Source organism: Oncorhynchus kisutch, linkage group LG19 (genome assembly GCF_002021735.2).
Source record: "Oncorhynchus kisutch isolate 150728-3 linkage group LG19, Okis_V2, whole genome shotgun sequence".
In the NCBI taxonomy this organism is placed as follows: domain Eukaryota; kingdom Metazoa; phylum Chordata; class Actinopteri; order Salmoniformes; family Salmonidae; genus Oncorhynchus; species Oncorhynchus kisutch.
In genome coordinates, this window is record NC_034192.2 from 42,795,017 (window position 1) to 42,814,363 (window position 19,347).

General features: G+C 41.3%; 1 protein-coding gene across 13 annotated transcripts in view; it reads left to right on the top strand.

Moving 5' to 3' along the window:
- LOC109864853 (rap guanine nucleotide exchange factor 2) overlaps window positions 1-19,347 on the top strand; it is a 144,339-nt gene that overhangs the window by 32,956 nt on the left and 92,036 nt on the right. For all 13 annotated transcript variants that reach the window (XM_031797183.1, XM_031797192.1, XM_031797187.1 and 10 more), the window contains exons 2-3: window positions 7,122-7,192; window positions 7,743-7,799. In XM_031797183.1, the coding sequence (XP_031653043.1) occupies window positions 7,122-7,192; window positions 7,743-7,799 (128 nt within the window). The remainder of the gene's footprint in view (window positions 1-7,121; window positions 7,193-7,742; window positions 7,800-19,347) is intronic.

The following is a 19,347-nucleotide window of genomic DNA, read 5'->3' on the forward strand; positions in this document are numbered from 1 at the left end:
GTTGTTCCCCTTGCTCTGCATGGGTAATGCTGCTTCGAGGGTGGCTGTTGTCGTTGTGTTGCTGGTTCAAGCCCAGGGAGGAGCGAGGAGAGGGACGGAAGCTATACTGTTACACTGGCAGTACTAAAGTGCCTATAAGAACATCCAATAGTCAAAGGTTAATGAAATACAAATGGTATAGAGGGAAATAGTCCTATAATTCCTATTATAACGTCAACCTAAAACTTCTTACCTGGGAATATTGAAGACTCATGTTAAAAGGAACCACCAGCTTTCATATGTTCTCATGTTCTGAGCAAGGAACTTAAACGCTTTCTTACATGGCACATATTGCACTTTTACTTTCTTCTCCAACACTTTGTTTTTGCATTATTTAAACTAAATTGAACATGTTTCATTATTTATTTGAGGCTAAATTGATTTTATTGATGTATTATATTAAGTTAAAAATAAGTGTTCATTCAGTATTGTTGTAATTGTCATTATTACAAATAAATTAAAAAATCGGCCGATTAATCGGTATCGGCTTTTTTGGTCCTCCAATAATCTGTATCGGCGCTGAAAAATCATAATCGGTCGACCTCTACTAAATACTGATTACATTAAAGCCTCAATTTGAATTCTGTGTTTCAGCCCAATGGCATTCATATACAGTGAGGCAAAAAAGTATTTAGTCAGCCACCAATTGTGCAAGTTATCCCACTTAAAAAGATGAGAGGCCTGTACATAGGTACACTTCAACTATGACAGACTAAATGATTTTTAAAAATCCTGAAAATCACATTGTAGGATTTTTAAAGAATTTATTTGCAAATTATGGTGGAAAATAAGTATTTGGTCAATAACAAACGTTTTTCTCAATACTTCGTCATTGCCAACAAAGGGTATATAACAGAGGTCAAATGTTTTCTGTAATTCTTCACAAGGTTTTCACACACTGTTGCTGGTATTTTCGCCCATTCCTCCATGCATATCTCCTCTAGAGCAGTGATGTTTTGGGGCTATTGCTGTGCTTACTTAAAAGCTCTCAACCAACAATGCAGTTAAGAAAACACCTTAATAACAGATAATAACAGAAGTGTAGAAGGGGAGGGGGCAATGCAAATAGTCTGGGTAGCCATTTGATTAGCTATTCTGGAGTCTTACCGTAAGACTTAACAGTGAGCGGTCTCTGGCTAGCACCAGAATGTATCCAGGCACAAGACCTTCTCTAACTAATGGACGACCCAGATGCCTCTTCCTCCCGACATGTCATGTTAGGGAGCGGTGGAGGGCATAGCATAGGTGTTGTGTGTTATTTGTCTCGGCACTGTCATCTGAGGAATGCAGTCTTCACCCCTGATTCACCCCTGATTTGACACACAAGATGGCCACCTCTACTGTCATGGTAAGGGGATCCATTGACACTGGGACTCTGCTTGGTGGGATGGATGATCAGATTAGAGGCCTAACCAGGTTAAGGATCAAGGTCGGAAATCAAAATGGCGGCAATCATACTGATAATGGGGCTGTTTTTCTCTCCTTTTTTTTGTTCCACCGCATCACTGATCGCTAGGTTGAGCTATGAACTTGTTGCCACGTCTCATTGCCCTCTGAAGATATGGCGAAATCATCACTCTCAGCCGGTGACAAGTTAGCGATCTGTTGCAAATCTAGCACGGCTCTGCTCTGAGTTGCAGGAGATTAATTTATGCTTTTCAACTCAACAGAACCACAATCTCTGTGCGAAGCGTCCCAGATTAAAAAGCCACGGTCTTGACGTGCCTGCCTGCCAGGAATCGGGGACACCGGCATCTTAAGGCGGAGACATGCTAATAGCTAAGCTAACTGGTCGATGACACATTGTTTTGATGGAGTAGAGAACCAGACTAGTTACACAAGGCATGCCAACAGGATGTGGCTCACAGAACTTGATGTTGGCAACAACTCAACAACTCATCAGTGACAGACCCATGCTTTCCCACAGGTGGCCTTTACTGTTGGTGTATATCTGTCATGTATGCCCAGTAGTTGAGTGACTGTCTCCTGATATACTTTTAAAATAACCGGCATCTTAAGGCGGAGACATGCTAATAGCTAAGCTAACTGGTCGATGACACATTGTTTTGATGGAGTAGAGAACCAGACTAGTTACACAAGGCATGCCAACAGGATGTGGCTCACAGAACTTGATGTTGGCAACAACTCAACAACTCATCAGTGACAGACCCATGCTTTCCCACAGGTGGCCTTTACTGTTGGTGTATATCTGTCATGTATGCCCAGTAGTTGAGTGACTGTCTCCTGATATACTTTTAAAATACATCCTTTGTTCTTTCCTTCAAGGTGATGACTGATCTGCTAAAGAGATGAATCCCATTGACTATCAGCTGTTTAAAATCTCTATTTTACGATGTATTGGAGGCTGCTACTGTTGACTGAATGCTACTGTTGACTGAGTGATGGAGATTATGATGGTAACACTGTCTTAACCAATGACAGGAGTGGGTATTATGTAACTTCCCTTTGTAAGGTCAATGCACCCAATGAAGCGCTCTTTACACTCATCCCATGGTGAGTTTTATGACATGTTATTGGCCATATCATTTTAATATCCTGTGGAAACCAAAAGTCACATTAACCACAATGGCCTATCCCACATTTTAAAATTCTCACAGCAATCTCAGATATTGTATCATTATAATATATAGGCTCATATGTTACAGCATTGGACGTCTCTCTTAGTTAAGACAATGAGGTTTAAAATGGTAATAAATCATAATTTGGTGGGTGCTTGTATTATCAGTGGTGATCCTGGAGCGATTAGGGTTAAGTGCCTTGCTTAAGGGCACATTGACAGATTTTTCACCTTGTCTGTTTGGGGATTGGAACTAGAGACCTTTTGGTTACTGGCCGAACATTAACCACTAGACCACCTGCTGTCCTCTGTGTAAGTCCAAGTTTACTTTCCGCACAGGACTTTACCTTCCCCATAGGTCTTTAAGGTTGTGACCCCACCTTTTGATGACTCGCCTACAGTGTCAGTGTGATTAAGATGCAGGGTGGTTTGCATTCACACTGACCCAAATGAATGTACCAAATACTCATTCAGACCATTGAAAGGAGCGGACAATTAAAGCTCCCTATCTTGTTTGCAGACACATCAGTGGATTTGAGATGAGGTGTGGCTGCCGTTTTAGAATTTAAATGAGGCTTTGTTGTTCGTGTCCTTCCCATTTTATTGAAAGTGAAAGGGAGCGATTTGAGGTCAAGTGGACGATTGCTGACTGGAAGCTCTGAAATGTTTTATGCCAATGTTGTAAATTCTTCACCCTCATGTTATAAGCTTAGTTTCCATCAAAACTTGAATCTAAATGATCATGTTATAGGCCTCCTCTTAACTTGAATCCAGGATCTCAGTGAACGTGCATGGTTTTAGCTAAACATTCATTTCCTCCTGGAACTCTGTCTGCTCAACTGATTGTCATGTCTATCGACATGTTGGCCCTGTTCTGTACCCTACTGCCCATGGAGTTACACAACAAACCATAGATAATGGAGACTGGAGAGGCAGCCTTGGTCATATTGGCCCCCAAAACAAAGAACACAAGGCTATCATTGTTGGCTAATGCCCTAATGTCCTGGGAGGAAATACCTCTGATAGTTTGCCTACTGTATGGTACACTACACTGCTACTGTCTGACTCGGATCCAGAGGTGTAGTGAAACATTAGATCCCCCTGACCTAAGGAAATAAGCAGGAATTGGATGGTAACTGAGAAAAATGCCCAGACCCCATGAAGACTACCATCTGGTATTTCAAAAATGTGCTTGAATAGCACTGTTATTAAGGACCCTCATCAAAGGTTTGCTTTATTTCTGTTTTGCTGTCTCTCTCACACACACTTCTCCAACTTGACATTGCTTGACTCTTATCCCACTCCCCTACCTTGAGTCTATACAGTCATTGCCATCAATATGCAATACCAGATACCCCCCCCCCCCCCAGTGTTTTACATCTCAAACGTTATCCAATCCAAAAACACAAAACCGGAAAATGAATGGTAGCGAGAGGCAGTGGAAAAATGGTGTCCCTCGCATTCTTTCCATGGAGCAAATCTCAAGAGTCAATCTGAAATATTTAAGACCAAAGCCACAATTGATGGGTCTGCATATTTGTCTCTCTCACTGGAGCTCCTGAGTGGCGTAAGAGTGGCGCTCTTTCCCACACTGTGCTATAGTAGGCCAATGGGAAAACACACCAGTAGCATGCCACCTAGTGGTCATTCTTGGTAAGGTCTGCTTCCATGTATGGCAATGGGAAATTAGACTTGTGCGCTGGTGTTTGGAATCTTCTTTACAACCCTTCCTTTAGGTTATAGTCTGTTACTGTCGGTGATTGGATAAGTCAAAGCAAGTTTTCCACCTTAGTGTGTTCACCTACCAACCTCTCAAATCTGTGATTTAAGCCTACTTTAGGGAAGACTGAAAAATGTCAGCTAAGCTTTCAACAGAGTCTTGTTGTCCCGTGTGAATCCGCATGTTCACGGTTCATTCTATGTAAGCAACATTGAGGCATAATGAGTCCAGATTATCCCTCCCAAAAATGGCACTGGCAGTATTTGTCTTGCTTAAAATCATTGTATAGCACCTTTTGTAGTCATTCTCATATTTTACTAGGCCTACATCTAGTCACAACTATACGAATGTCAATATGTCTTATTTTGGTGTTATCAATTTCTATTCATATCAGCTTGCTGGATAATTTGTTTCAATGTACTGTGCCATTTTATGTTAAATCCCAAATAAATTGTCCTGTCCTGCCCTTGTACAGTAGATGGTGCCAGAACCTAGCCAGTCTCCAAGCAGAATTATCAGGCCCACACAGTATACAAATCAGTGAGCGACGTCAGAACAGAACATAAGGCTATAATTTGGCTGGGAATATCACTGCATGATGTAACATGGGTCGAGGTAACCCAGTCTATTAGGCTGGGGATATCACTGCATGATGTAACATGGGTCGAGGTAACCCAGTCTATTAGGCTGGGGATATCACTGCATGATGTAACATGGGCCGAGGTAACCCAGTCTATTAGGCATGCATGTATTTTGATGGGACATAGGATATCCAAGATAGGCCCTAACTTTGCATAATAGCCTATAGACCTTGTCTGTTCAATGGGCATACGTTATAAACTCATATGTGATTGTTGTAATAATAACTTGCAAAAGATCACATTTCAGCTTTGATCTGCTCAACAGATTTGATCTATGGTCTTGTTTGTAGTAACTCACACTTTGGTACGACCCGCAGGTCATTTTTAACCATACACCAGCACCCCTTTCTTAATCTTTGACCTCTAACCTGAGGTGCTTCAAACCGGTTGACCTCTCCATTCATTCCCCTTGGTTTCAGACGGTTTCAGAGCCCAGAGCCAGCTGACGAAGTCGAGACAAATGAAAGGAAGCACCACCCGTCCTGTTTCCTTTTTCGTCTCTAAAATGTATCTTTCTTAGATTAGGTGCTTTGCGCAGGCATTTTCTTTGGGCCTCTAAGTATGTTGCCTTGAATGGCAGAGGAGGTGTGTCTGTCTACTTGTCTGTCAGGTTTTTTCTTTATTTTTACTATTTTCTACATTGTAGAATAATAGTGAAGATGTCAAAACTACAAATTAATACATGGAATTATGTAGTAACCCAAAAATTGTTAAACAAATCATATATGCATGTATATGAGATTATTGAAAGTAGCCACCCGTTGCCTTGACAGCTTTGCACACCCTTGGCATTCTCTCAACCAGCTTCATGAGGTCATCACCTGGAATGCATTTTTAACTTAACAGGTGTGCCTTGTTAAAGGTTAATTTGTGGAATTTCTTTCCTTAATGTGTTTGAGCCAATCAGTTCTGTTGTAACAAGGCAGGGTTGGTATACAGAAGATAGCCCTATTTGGTAAAAGACCAATTCCATATTTTGGCAAGAACAGCTCAAATAAGTAAAGAGAAACAACAGTCCATTACTTTAAGACATGAAGGTGTCAATCTGAAAAATTTCAAGAACTTTGAACATTTCTTCAAGTGCAGTTGCAAAAACCATCAAGCGCTATGCTACAACTGGCTCTCATGAGGACCGCCACAGGTAAGGAAGATCCAGAGTTAACTCTCCTGCAGAGGATAAGTTCATTAGTTACCAGCCTCAGAAATTGCATCCCAAATAAATACTTCACAGAGTTCTAGCAACAGACACATCTCAACATCTACTGATCAGAGGAGACTGCTTGAGATTTTTGGTTTCAACTGCTGTGTCTTTGTGAGACACAGAGTAGGTGAACGGATGATCTCCGCATGTGTGCTTCCCATGGAGGAGGAGGTGTGATGGTGCTTGCTGGAGACACTCTGTGATTTATTTAGAATTCAAGAAACACAAACAGCATGGCTACCACAGCATTCTACAGCGATATGCCATCCGACCTCGTTTGCGCTTAGTGGGACTATCATTTTGTTTTTCAACAGGAAAATGACCCAACACATCTCCAGACTGTAAGGCCTATTTGACCAAGGTGAGTGATGGAGTGCTGCATCCGATGACGTGGCCTCCACAATCACCCGACCTCAACCCAATTGAAATGGTTTGGGTTGAGTTGGATCGCAGAGTGAATTAAAAGCAGCCAACAAGTGCTCAGCATATGTGGGAACTCCTTCAAGACTGTTGGAAAAACATTCCAGGTGAAGCTGGTTGAGAGAATGCCAAGAGCGGGCAAAGCGGTCATCAAGGCAAAGGGTGGCTACTTTGAAGAATCTAAAATTTTGATTAGTTTAACACTTTTTTGGTTACTACATGATTCTGTGTTATATCATAGTTTTGGTGTCTTCACTATTATTCTACAATGTAGAAAATGGTAAAAATAAAGAAAAACCCTTGAATGAGTAGGTGTGTCCAAACTTTGACTGGTACTGAATGTATTAGGGACAGCACTGGTCATTTTAGAAAGGTTGTTTGGGTCTTAGAACTGCTGACTCTTCATGTCTGTCTACTGTTAACATGCTGACCTTTTCCTCATGATATTCCAACACCCTGCACCCGGTAAAATCGTAATGTTAAAATGCTAATAAACTGACGCATCTCCTCTATTTCACACAGGACCTGGAGATAGTCTACTCCTATCTGCATGGAATGGAGGCCCTGTCTAACCTCCGAGAACACCAGCTGAGGTGAGGGCTCCCACATTGATTCAGATTGATCAAATGAATTACACATGAATTTATACTTGTTAATTACATGGATGGTCTGTGATTAGCAGTTGCACAATACCCTGATGAGACTAAAAGTATTATTAGATGGTAACACCTTAAAGGAATGTTGTTTTCCTCTGTGGTAGCTAGTTCTCAGAGACTTGTTTTTCTCCTGCTTGTTTTGAGTCCTTGAGCAACAGTAATATGCATGACATGCTCTGGGCTGTTTTTTGGAGTTTGTGTTTTTTGATATCGCTGTTTACTAGGATAAAGTTTCACAAATGCCAAGGCACACAAGTTACTATTAAAATACTGACATTTCCTTCCTCTTAAAAAGGTAAACTCAGTAGAGCGCTTCTACAAACTCGATAAACTAAACTTTAGTGAACTCAACCATCCATCTGTTCTATTGTATTTGTTAACTTTGCTGTCACTGTTGTCTTCTCTCTTCTTTCATCCCCTCCCCCCCCCCCCCCCCCCCCGCGCCCCACTCCTCTCCTCTGTCCTTCCTTCCTTCTCTCTCCTACAGGATAATGTGTGAGACAGTGCGCTATGAAAGACACGAAGCCAATGAAGTGCTCTATTAGTAAGTACCCTTGTGCGTGTATGTAGGTACACATTCTTTATAAATCATATCTAGATATTCTCTGCTGGAAGCCTTTACACAAGACATGGTCAGAGTCCAACTTATTGACAAGCTGCGATTATGCCCCATTAATGACGCGCAGCAAAATTAATGATTTCGAAAAAACAAATGCCTTTGTGCATCAGCACAGTCACCAGAAACCCTCTGTGCTGCCTAGGCGTGAATCTAAACCACTGAAGCAGAGAGACCTGCAAGTTCGTCCGGAACAATTAAATTTGGCCTACTTGACAAGTCATTGAGTTGTGGTTGATAACAAAATGCAAGCTTTAATGGCTACCAGAACCTTCTCTTGATGGTTAGTTCCTGGCTAGCTAGGCTATTGTTCTACCCCAAGACATCCTGTTATGATGCTAAGAGCCTGAGACCCTCCTGGATACACACACACACACACACACTGACTGGAAGACGCACACACTTGACAAGAGGTTTTGCTGTTGTCATCCATATCTGATGAGAAATAATGACCTTTTATAGAAAACCGTGTGCACACGCACGTGTATGCGCAGGAGACGGAGGTTCATCTGATTGACCTCTACGAGATCGGTGTCTTATATGGGCAGAAATGTTTAATTATTGTTAATCTAACTGCATTGTCCAATTTACAGTAGCTATCACAGTGAAAAATACCATGCTATTGTTTGAGGAGAGTGTACAACAGAAAACATTTATCACGGCAACGGATTTGAATCATTCACCTTTGAAGGTAAATAACATCCTTTTATTCAGTAATCTTGCTCTGATTTGTCATCCTGAGGGTCCTAGAGATAAAATGTAGCATAGTTTTGTTTGGTAAAATCTATTTTTATATTCAAAGGTAGGAACTGGGTTCTACAGTTTGAACCCCTGCTGCCTCTGGCTCCACACCCACCCCGCCCGGCCATCTAGATCTGTGAAAGTTAGTGTATAAACTAAGGATCCATCATATATGACATTCCTGTGAGTGTGTGTGTGTAAACTTAAATGTTGTATTACCATATCATTTTTGTTTGTTACCAATAGTTATGTAGTTGAAAATGTATCAATTGACAAATCAGCACATTTGGGCAGACTTGATACAAAATACTGTGCAGTATTGCAACGCTTGACTGGATCAATCTAAAACTTGGCACACACACTGCTGCCATCTAGTGGCCAAAATCTAAATTGAGCTTAAAATGCAATGCTATAATGGCTTTTCTCTTGCATTTCAAAAATGATGGAACATCTTTTACCAGATTTAATGTGTTATAGTCTCCTACATTAATTTCACATTTCCACAAACGTCAGTGTTTCCTTTCAAATGGTATCAATAATATGCATGTCCTTGCTTCAGGTCCTGAGCTACAGGCAGTTAGATTTGGGCATGTCATCTTAGGTGAAAATTTTAAAAGGTCTGATTCCTTAAGAGTTTTTTTTTTTAAAGAGGGAACTGATTGTAGGACTTGCTTCATTTAGGTTAGAGCCAGGATATTCCAGAATGCCCTATAGTCAGAGGACACACACACACACACACATATATATACAGAGAGTTTCTCCCATTGGCCAAAAGTAGCAGTGGGGGGATGAGAGGGGGGGTGGTGTCTGGTACCCTGCTGGTAGCTTAGGGCTAGTGTGACAACACTTTCAGCAGTCTCTCTACTCACTGTGTGTGTGCACTCGTCTGCCGGGGGTCATGTGTAGTATGTATGCATGCATGAATATTTTGGCCCAGGGTAGGGGATTCCTCTTGTAGACATTCATACTCTGGTTCTCTTCCTGGATAAGTGCTGGGAGCAGACAGTGGGAAAATAAGATGCAGTCTCTCCCTGTGGAGAATCTGATTTAAGAATCTTTAGCTGTAGTGGTGCCCTTAAGGTAAACACAGTTCCTGAGATGAAAGCATGGACAGCACATTTTGGATAGGGAGGTGAAGGACTCTCAATCATAGACAGCACATTTTGGATAGGGTGATGGACTGTCAATCATAGACATGCTGTCAATAGTAGACGGCACGTCATGCATAGGGAGGTGGTCAGTCAATTGTTACAAGGCTAAGCAACTCTGATCTTACATCCACTCCAATTCTGTCCTAACCTGAAATCCCAAAGTGAGGTTGATAGTGTGTTTGCTACAGGCGATACACTGCCATCTTAGTACATCAGGTTATAAACCAAGAGTATTACACTTGACAGGAATTGATTATACCCTCCAGCAGTCCTCATCTCCGGGTTTCCCTCTTCCCGTGTGTGTGTGTGTGTGTGTGTGTGTGTGTGTGTGTGTGTAGTGCTCAAACCCAGGTCAGTGTGTGTGTGTGCCTTGCGTCCCCTGTGTGTGTGCAGAACTCTCACGCAGCTGATGGAAAGTTTTCCCCTCACCAGCTCCAACTCCCAATAGGGTCCTACTGTAATCAGCCGGGAATGTGCCCGCTCCCTTCTGGAAACAAGGTCATCTGATCTGGGAAAAGAACTGGGAGAAATAACATGTCCCATCCAAACAACGCTCAAGGAACATTGCATTTCCATCCTTCTGAATGCGCAGATTTTTGTTTACTATGAGAAACGTCACTCTAATGGAGAAAACACACCGTACTGTTGATTCAATGTGTCAGCTGAGGCTATACTGGCTGATGGCAATGAGTGATGGTCTCTGTTGGAATTGGGGAGTGTCATGACAGTATTGGGGTTAGCAGTATTCTGTATTAAAAATCATCATATAAAACACTGCAAACAGTGGAGGCACCTCAGAGGAGGAAGGGGAGGACCATCCTACGCAGTGAATTTGATCAAAATAGTGAAACATTAAATTTTTTATTTATTTTTTAGATATGAATATATTTAGTGTCGTTTTATGTCACCAAATAACGGATTTAAACCCTGTTTTGCAATAAAGGTATACAGTAGCCTCAATAGCACTCCGTAGGGTAGCACCCTGGTGTAGCCAGAGGACAGCTATTTTCTGTCCTCTGTGTACATTGACTTCAATACAGAACTTAGGAGGCTCATGGTTCTCACCCCCTCCCAAATACTTACTATAGTAATTATAACGACTTCCAGAGGACGTCCTCCAACCCATCAGAGCTCTTGCAGTGTGAACTGACATGTTGTCCATCCAATCAAAAGTGACTCAGTGAGATGCTAGTTGAACGGTTGTGAACAAATATTATTTATTTAAAATTGTATGAACTGTGTGCCGGTGATCAGGGGTGTATTCATTCCGCTAATTCTGTTTTGCGAAACGTTTCTTAAATGGAAGCAAACGGAACAAAACTGGGCTGGACCTACCTAAATTTGTCCAAATAAAACTCTTGGTTTTGTTGCAAAATGTTAGCAACTGTTTGGACTAATGATTACACCCTAGATCTGCTAGATGCTGGCAAGAGTGTGCAAGGTGGTATTGAATATGTCACTCACCTTGATTACTCCAATTTGTCTCTGTACCTGTGCGCCTATGTTATAAACTTTCATTTGTAGGCTAGGTTTTAGCAATATCATGTGTATAGGGCAAATTTGAGTATCATGTAGTAGCTTAAACCTATTGATGTTAGTGAATGGAATCTGAATGACAGTCATCCAATATGCTGTAATAGAAATAAGGCCATCAATTGCCACTAACTTTTGCCTTGTAAAAGTATTCAGACCCCTTGGATTTCTCCACATTTTGTGTTACGGAGTGGGATTCAAATGGACTTGTCATTTTTATCAACAATATACACAAAATACTCTGTCAAAGTAGGCCATTTTCATTGTTTTTTTTAAGATTAAGAAAAAATATAACATAGTCGTTGCATTCAAAGTATTCAGCCACCTTTTTTTCCCGGCAAGATTAAGTTAGTAAAGGAGTCAAATTTGGCTTAACAAATCACAAAGTTACATGTACAAAAATTAATGACCCTTCTGTCCCCCAAACAACATCTGTAAGGTCCCTCCATCATGTATTGAATTTCAAGTATCATAAAAGGGGCAGTGATTGGTAGATGTGTAACACTAACAAATCAGACATTCAATATTTCTGTAAGCATGGTCAAGTTACTTATGTTATTAAACCACTAGACACCTCGAAGATAGTTGTCCTTCTGAAGTGAGCTGCAGGGCCGGAATGAAACTGCCCAGGGATGTCACCATGTGGCCATTGGGGATTTTAAAACTGCTACAGAGTTAAATGGCTGTGAAGGGCGAGCTGAGGACGGATCAACATTGTCGTGACTCCCCGATAATATAAATATACAGAATACAAATATTCCAAAACATGTATCTTGTATGCATCAAGGCACTAACTGCAAAAACAACATGGCAAAGGAATACACTTTTTGACCTACATTTTCAAGCATGGTAGTGGCTGCATCATGGTATGAGTATGCTTGACATCAGCAAATACCTTTTCAGGATAAAAAGAAACAGAATGGAGTGAAGCACAGGGAAAATGTTAGAGCAAACCTGCTTTAGTCTGCTTTACACCAAACACTGGGAGAAGAATTCACCTTTCAGCAGGACAATAACCTAAAACACAAAGTCAAATTTCAACTGGAAATGCTTACCAAGATGACCGTGGATGTTCCTGAGTGTCCAAGTTACAGTTTGACTTAGTTCTGCTTGAAATACCCCTACATCTTGACAGAGCTTGACAATTTTTTTTACAGAATAATGGGCTAATATTGCACAATCCAGGTGTGCAAAGCTTTTAGACTTACCCTAGAAGACTCACAGCTGTAATCGATGCAAAAGGTTTTCCTAACATGTATTGACTCAGGAAGCTGAATACTTAAGCAACAACTATTTTATTGATTACTATTTTATTTGTATAAAAAATGTATTCTTTCCCACATTGACAGACTATTGTTTGAATTGTTGATAGAAAATTACAAATCCATTTTAATCTCACTTTGTAACACAAAATGTGGTGAAATCCAAGGGGTCTGAATAGTTTTACAAGGAAAGTATTCAGACCCCTTGACTTTCTTCACATTTTGTTATGTTACAGCCTTATTCTAAAATGGATTAATTATTTTTTCCCCCCTCGACAAGCTACAGAAGATACCCCTGTTGTGACTACTTTCATTAATCTGACTGTTATTTATTTAATCCACTAACTGTTTAATTTTTACCTGATTTTAAATGAATCCTCTAACAACTAACTCATTAGAAATTTGAGGCACCATGGAAGAGGTTTTTTAAAGAATTACCGTCTCCCAAATTAAATTCTATAAGATATATCTATTACATCGCTAAACAGTCATTTTATTTATCATTACCTCTTATCATAAAATCATTCTGAACAGTCGTAACCTCATGCATCTGCAATAAACCCAGTCTTACTCATGATTCAGTACTACACCAATTGGTTAAATTATTTATTTACTATTATTATTTAAATAATAACAGGATAACATACACACTTAATACACGAGACAAAGGTCTGTCTGAGAGGTGCGCTCCTCACCCATACCTCGTGTTGATTATTCAGGATTCGAACCACGATGGTCATGAGCTGCAGCTTGCCGTCTCTCTGGTCTAAAGGAAGATGAGTTTATTTCTTCACCTCGTGTTGAAGTTCCAACCATTTAACCCTAACCCATTTCAAGGGAAGGTGTCTGAATACTTTCTGAATGCACTGTATACTGTAGTTTATCAGACACACCCCTTTGGAAATAGGCTCGTTCTGTCCCCCCACTCCAACATCATTTGATCATCATTTCATAAAGGGTCTCATGAGAATATTGATGTTTATTTAAAAAAAACAGTTCTTCTCCAGCTTCTAACACACCCAGAGACCCTCAGCTTCTCTCCTACCTTACATCCTGTCTGAAGATGAGATGTGGGGTTCGGGCTTGTCATTGCTGAGCGCTTCTCAGACGATTGTTTCTCCCAAAATGCTCATGACCCAGTTCAGTCAAGCTGTCGTGGCGCATAAGACTCTCCTGTCTCCTACTACTTTGTGTTCTGTGCTCCTCTCCTCCTTAGCGATGTGCAAGGGAGCGAGCGCCTCTGCGTGCCAGCGATTAATAATTGAACATTTTCATTTGGACTGCGAGGGAGGAGATGAGGACGATATAGGGGGGAACAAGTGCATCAGGGGAAAGGAGGGAAAACGGTGAAGGAGAGAGATGGGGAGAGGGAGGGAAGCAGGATTCAAACTGCATCAGTAGGGTGTGCTATACTCAGCCTTATTAGCTCCAGAGTGAAGGTGTGGAGAGAAGGAAGAAGGGGGTGGGGGGCATTGCTTTGTACTTTGTGATGAGAAACTCTCACTCAGTATAATCTCTCACTCTGTCTTTTATAAGTGTGTGTGTGTGTGTGTATGAACATACTTGTGCATGTTCACTTGTCTGTTTGTTTGGCCATGCATTCATCCCCATCCGTCCCACCTCTAGATGTGAGTGGGACACAAACCTTTGGCGTGCCATATTTGCCATCGAATGGATTTCCTCCAGACTACCTTTCAGAGCTCTCCGCTGGTAGGACTCGATGAACACACTGACCAATAATTACACACGACTGGCCGATTAGCACTAGATTTAAAGGGAACCCAATGACAAGACAAGCAATTTAATAGCACCTGCAGCATGTACAGGGTGTGCAGCCACAGCAATCTGCTCGGTAGTTAGTGTAAGACAGAATTATGATGACGAAGCAGTTTATTCCTTGTTATAGCGTCATTTGGTAGAGACTAGATGAGTAAACCCATAACAAAGTGAAACATGTGGCCATTGAACTTATAGAGGTATTATATCTTCATTTGTTCACTCTGTTGTCACAGAGAATTTCCCTGCGCCACAGAATTGACATCAATTCACTTCAGTGGTCTTTCTCTTTCGCTCGCTCAAATTCTACAGCACCTGACATAAATGTCCTACTACTGTAGGTCCTATCAAAACTGATTTCCCGTTAGAATGTATTTATTTTTTAATAATGAAATCCTCCTGCTGCAGTATTTTACTCCAGCGACAAAAGTTCTCCCATCTCCACAGACTACCTCTGGAGCGCTGTCCCTGACCAAGACCCTTCTCCCCTGATTGCTCAGTTTGGCCGTGCGGACCGCTCTAGAAAGAGTCTTGGTGGTTCCAAACTTCTTCCATTTAAGAGTGATGGAGGCCACTGTCTTCTTGTGGACATTCAATGCTTCATAAATGTTTTAGTACCCTTCCCCAGATCTGTGCCTCGACACAATCCTGTCTTGGAGTTCTATGGACAATTCCTTCAACCTCATGGCTTTGTTTTTGTTCTGACAATTCACTATCAATTGTGGAACCTTATATAGACAGGTGTGTGCCTTTCCAAATCATGTCCAATCAATTGAATTTACCACAGGTGGACTCAAATCAAGTTGTAGAAACATCTCAAGGATGATCAATGGAAACAGGATGCACATGAACTCAATTTAGCAAAGGGTCTGAATACTGATGTAAATAAGCTATCTGTTTTTTAAACTTGTTTTTGCTTTGCCATTATGGGGTATTGTGGGTCATGATTTTCTTAAAAAAAAAATAAGATTAACGTAACAAAATGTGAAAAAAGTTGAGTCTGAATTCACCTCATTCCAGGGTTTTTCTTTATTTTCAGTATTTTCTACGTTGAAGATTAATAGTGAATACATAAACTATCAAGTAACATATATGGACTTATGTAGTAACCAAAACTGTTACACAAATCAAATTATATTTTAGATTTTTAAAAGTAGTCACCCCTTTGCCTTGACAGTTTTGGCATTCTCTCAACCAGCTTCATGAAGTAGTCACCTGGAATGCATTTCAATTAACAGGTGTGCCTTAAGTTAATTTGGAATTTCTTTACTTAATGCATTTGATCCAATCAGTTCTGACAAGATAGGGGTGGTATACAGAAAACAGCCCTGTTTGGTAAAATACCAAGTCCATATTATGGCAAGAACAGCTCAAATAAGCAAAGAGAAACAACAGTCCATCATTACTTTAAGACATGAAAATCAGTTGGGAAAATTAAGAACTTTGAAAGTTACTTCGAGTCCAATCGCAAAAACCATCAAGCGCTATGATAAAACTGTCTTTCATGAGGACCGCCACGGGAAAGGAAGACCCAGAGTTACCTCTGCTGCAGAGGATAAGTTCATTCGAGTTACCAGCCTCAGAAATTGCAGCCCAAATAAATGCTTCACAGAGTTCAATTAACAGACACATTGCAACCTCAGCCTTTCAGAGGAGACTGCATCAATCAGGCCTTCATTGTCGAATTGCTGCAAAGAAACCACTACCAAAGGACACCATTAATAAGAAGAGACCAGCTTGGGCCCTTGAAACATGAGCAATGGACACATTTGTCCTTTCGGTCTGATGAGTCCAAATTGGAGATTTTTGGTTCCAACCGCTGTGTTGTGAGACGTAGAGTAGGTGAACGGATGATCTCCATGTGTCGTAATCACCGTGAAGCATGGAGGTGATGGTGTGGGGGTGCTTTGCTGCTAACACTGTCTGTGATTGATTTAGAATTCAAGGCACGCTTAACCAGCATGGCTACCACAGTGTTCTGCAGCCATACGCCAGTCCCACTAAGCCCAAACCAGATGGGAAGTCATTTGTTTTTCAACAGGACAATGACCCAACACACCTCCAGGCTGTGTAAGGGCTATTTGACTAAGAAGGAGAGTGCTGCATTTGATGACCTGGCCTCCACAATCACCCAACCTCAACCCAATTGAGTTGGTTTGGGATGAGTTGGACCGCAGTGAAGTAAAAGCAGCCAACAAGTGCTCAGCATATGTGGGAACTCCTTCAGGACTGTTGGAAAAGCATTCCAGGTGAAGCTGGTTGAGAGAATACCAAGTGTGTTCGAAGGGTGGCTACTTTGAAGAATCAAAAATAAAATGTATTTTGATTTGTGTAACACTTTAATTTGGTTACTACATGATTCCATGTGTTCTTTCATTGTTTTGATGTCTTAGCTATTATTCTACAATGTAAAAATTAAAAATACCCTGGAATGAGTAGGTGTCCAAACGTTTGACTGTTAAACGGTCTGTGTGTGTGTACATACAGTATATACATACAGTGTGTATATATACTACACACTACCGTTCAAAAGTTTGGTGTCGTTTAGACATTTTACTTGTTTTTGAAAGAAAAGCATAACATTTTTGGTCCAAATTGATCAGAAATAGTGTTGACATTGACTTGTAGCTGGAAACGGCTGATTTTTTTTATGGAATATCAACGTAGGCGTACAGAGGCCCATTTATCATAAACCATCACTCGTGTTTCAATGGGACCTTGTGTTGGCTAATCCAAGTTGATCATTTTAAGAAGCTAATTGAGCTTTAGAAACCCCTTTTGCGATTTGTTAGCACAGCTGAAAATGGTTTAAAGAAGCAATAAAACAGGCCTTCTTTAGACTAATTGAGTATCTGGAGCATCATCATTTGGTTTCGATTACACGCTCAAAATGTCCAGAAACCAAGTACTTTATTCTGAAACTCGTCAGTCTGTTCTTGTTCTGAGAAATGAAGGATATTCCATTTGAGAAATTGCCAAGAAACTGATTCTCGTACAACGCTATGTACAGTCGTGGCCAAAAAATTTGAGAATTACACAAATATATAATTTTCACAAAGTTTGCTGCTTCAGTGTCTTTAGATATTTTTGTCAGATGTTACACTGAAGTATAATTACAAGCATTTCATAAGTATCAAAGGCTTTTATTGACAATTACATGAAAGAGTCAATATTTGCAGTGTTGACCCTTTTCCAAGACCTCTGCAATCCGCCCTGGCATGATGTCAATTAACTTCTGGGCCACATCCTCACTGATGGCAGCCCATTCTTGCACAATCAATGCTTGTAGTTTGTAAGTATTTGTGAGTTTTTGTTTGTCCGCCCGCCTCTTGAGGATTGACCACGAGTTCTCAATGGGATTAAGGGCTGGGGAGTTTCCTGGCCATGCACCCAAAATATCGATGTTTTGTTCCCGGAGCCACTTACTTATCACTTTTGCTTTATGGCAAGGTGCTCCATCATGCTGGAAAAGGAATTGTTCGTCATCAAACTGTTCCTGGATGGTTGGGAGAAGTTGCTCTCGGAGGATGTGTTGGTACCATTCTTTATTCATGGCTGTGTTCTTAGGCACAATTGTGAGTGAGCCCACCCCCTTGGCTGAGAAGCAACCCCACACATAAATGGTCTCCGGATGCTTCACTGTTGGCATGACACAGGACTGATGGTAGCGCTCACCTTGTCTTCTCCGGACAAGCTTTTTTCCGGATGCCCCAAACAATCGGAAAGGGGATTCATCAGAGAAAATGACTCTAGCCCAGTCCTCAACAGTCCAATCTCTGTACCTTTTGCAGAATATCAGTCTGTCCCTGATGTTTTTCCTGGAGAGAAGTGGCTTCTTTGCTGCCCTTCTTGACACCAAGCCATCCTCCAAAAGTCTTCTCCTCACTGTGCTTGCAGATGCACTCACACCTGCCTGCTGCCATTCCTGAGCAAGCTCTGTACTGGTGGTGCCCCGATCCCGCAGCTGAATCAACTTTAGGAGACGGTCCTGGCTCTTGTTGGACTTTCTTGAGCACCGTGAAGCAGTCTTCACAACAATTGAACCACTCTCCTTGAAGTTCTTGATGATCCGATAAATGGTTGATTTAGGTGCGATCTTACTGGCAGCAATATCCTTGCATGTGAAGCCCTTTTTGTGCAAAGCAATGATGACGACACGTGTTTCCTTGCAGGTAACCATGGTTGACAGAAGAACAATGATTCCAAGCACCACCCTCCTTTTGAAGCTTCCAGTCTGTTATTCGAACTCAATCAGCATGACAGAGTGATCTCCAGCCTTGTCCTCGTCAACACTCACACCTGTTAACGAGAGAATCACTCACATGATGTCAGCTGGTCCTTTTGTGGCAGGGCTGAAATGCAGTGGAAATGTTTTTTGGGGGGATTCAGTTCATTTGTATGGCAAAGAGGGACTTTGCAATTAATTGCAATTCATCTGATCACTCTTCATAGCATTCTGGTGTATATTCAAATTGCCATCATACAGGCAGCATACTGTGAAAATTAATATTTGTGGCCAAATGTTTTGAGAATGACACGACTATACTTCTCCCTTCACAGAACAGCGCAAACGGACACTAACCAGAATAGAAATAGGAGTGGGAGGCCCCGGTGCACAACTGAGCAAGCGGACAAGAACATTAGTGTCCAGAAGGCCAGCATCCCGGAGTCGCCTCTTCACTGTTGATGTTGAGACTGCAGTTTTGGGGGTACTATTTAACAAAGCTGCCAGTTGAGGACTTGTGAGGTGTCTGTTTCTCAATCTAGACTCTAATGTACTTGTCCTCTTGCTCAGTTGTGCACTTGGGCCTCCCACTCTTTCTATTCTGGTTAGGGCCAGTTTGCTCTGTTCTGTGAAGGGAGAAGTATAGTCGTGTCATTCTAGTATACAGTGTTGTATGAGATCTTCAGTTTCTTGGCAATATCTCGCATGGAATAGACTCCATTTCCCAGAACAAGAATAGACTGACGAGTTTCAGAGGAAAGTCTTTGTTTCTGGCCATTTTGAGCCTG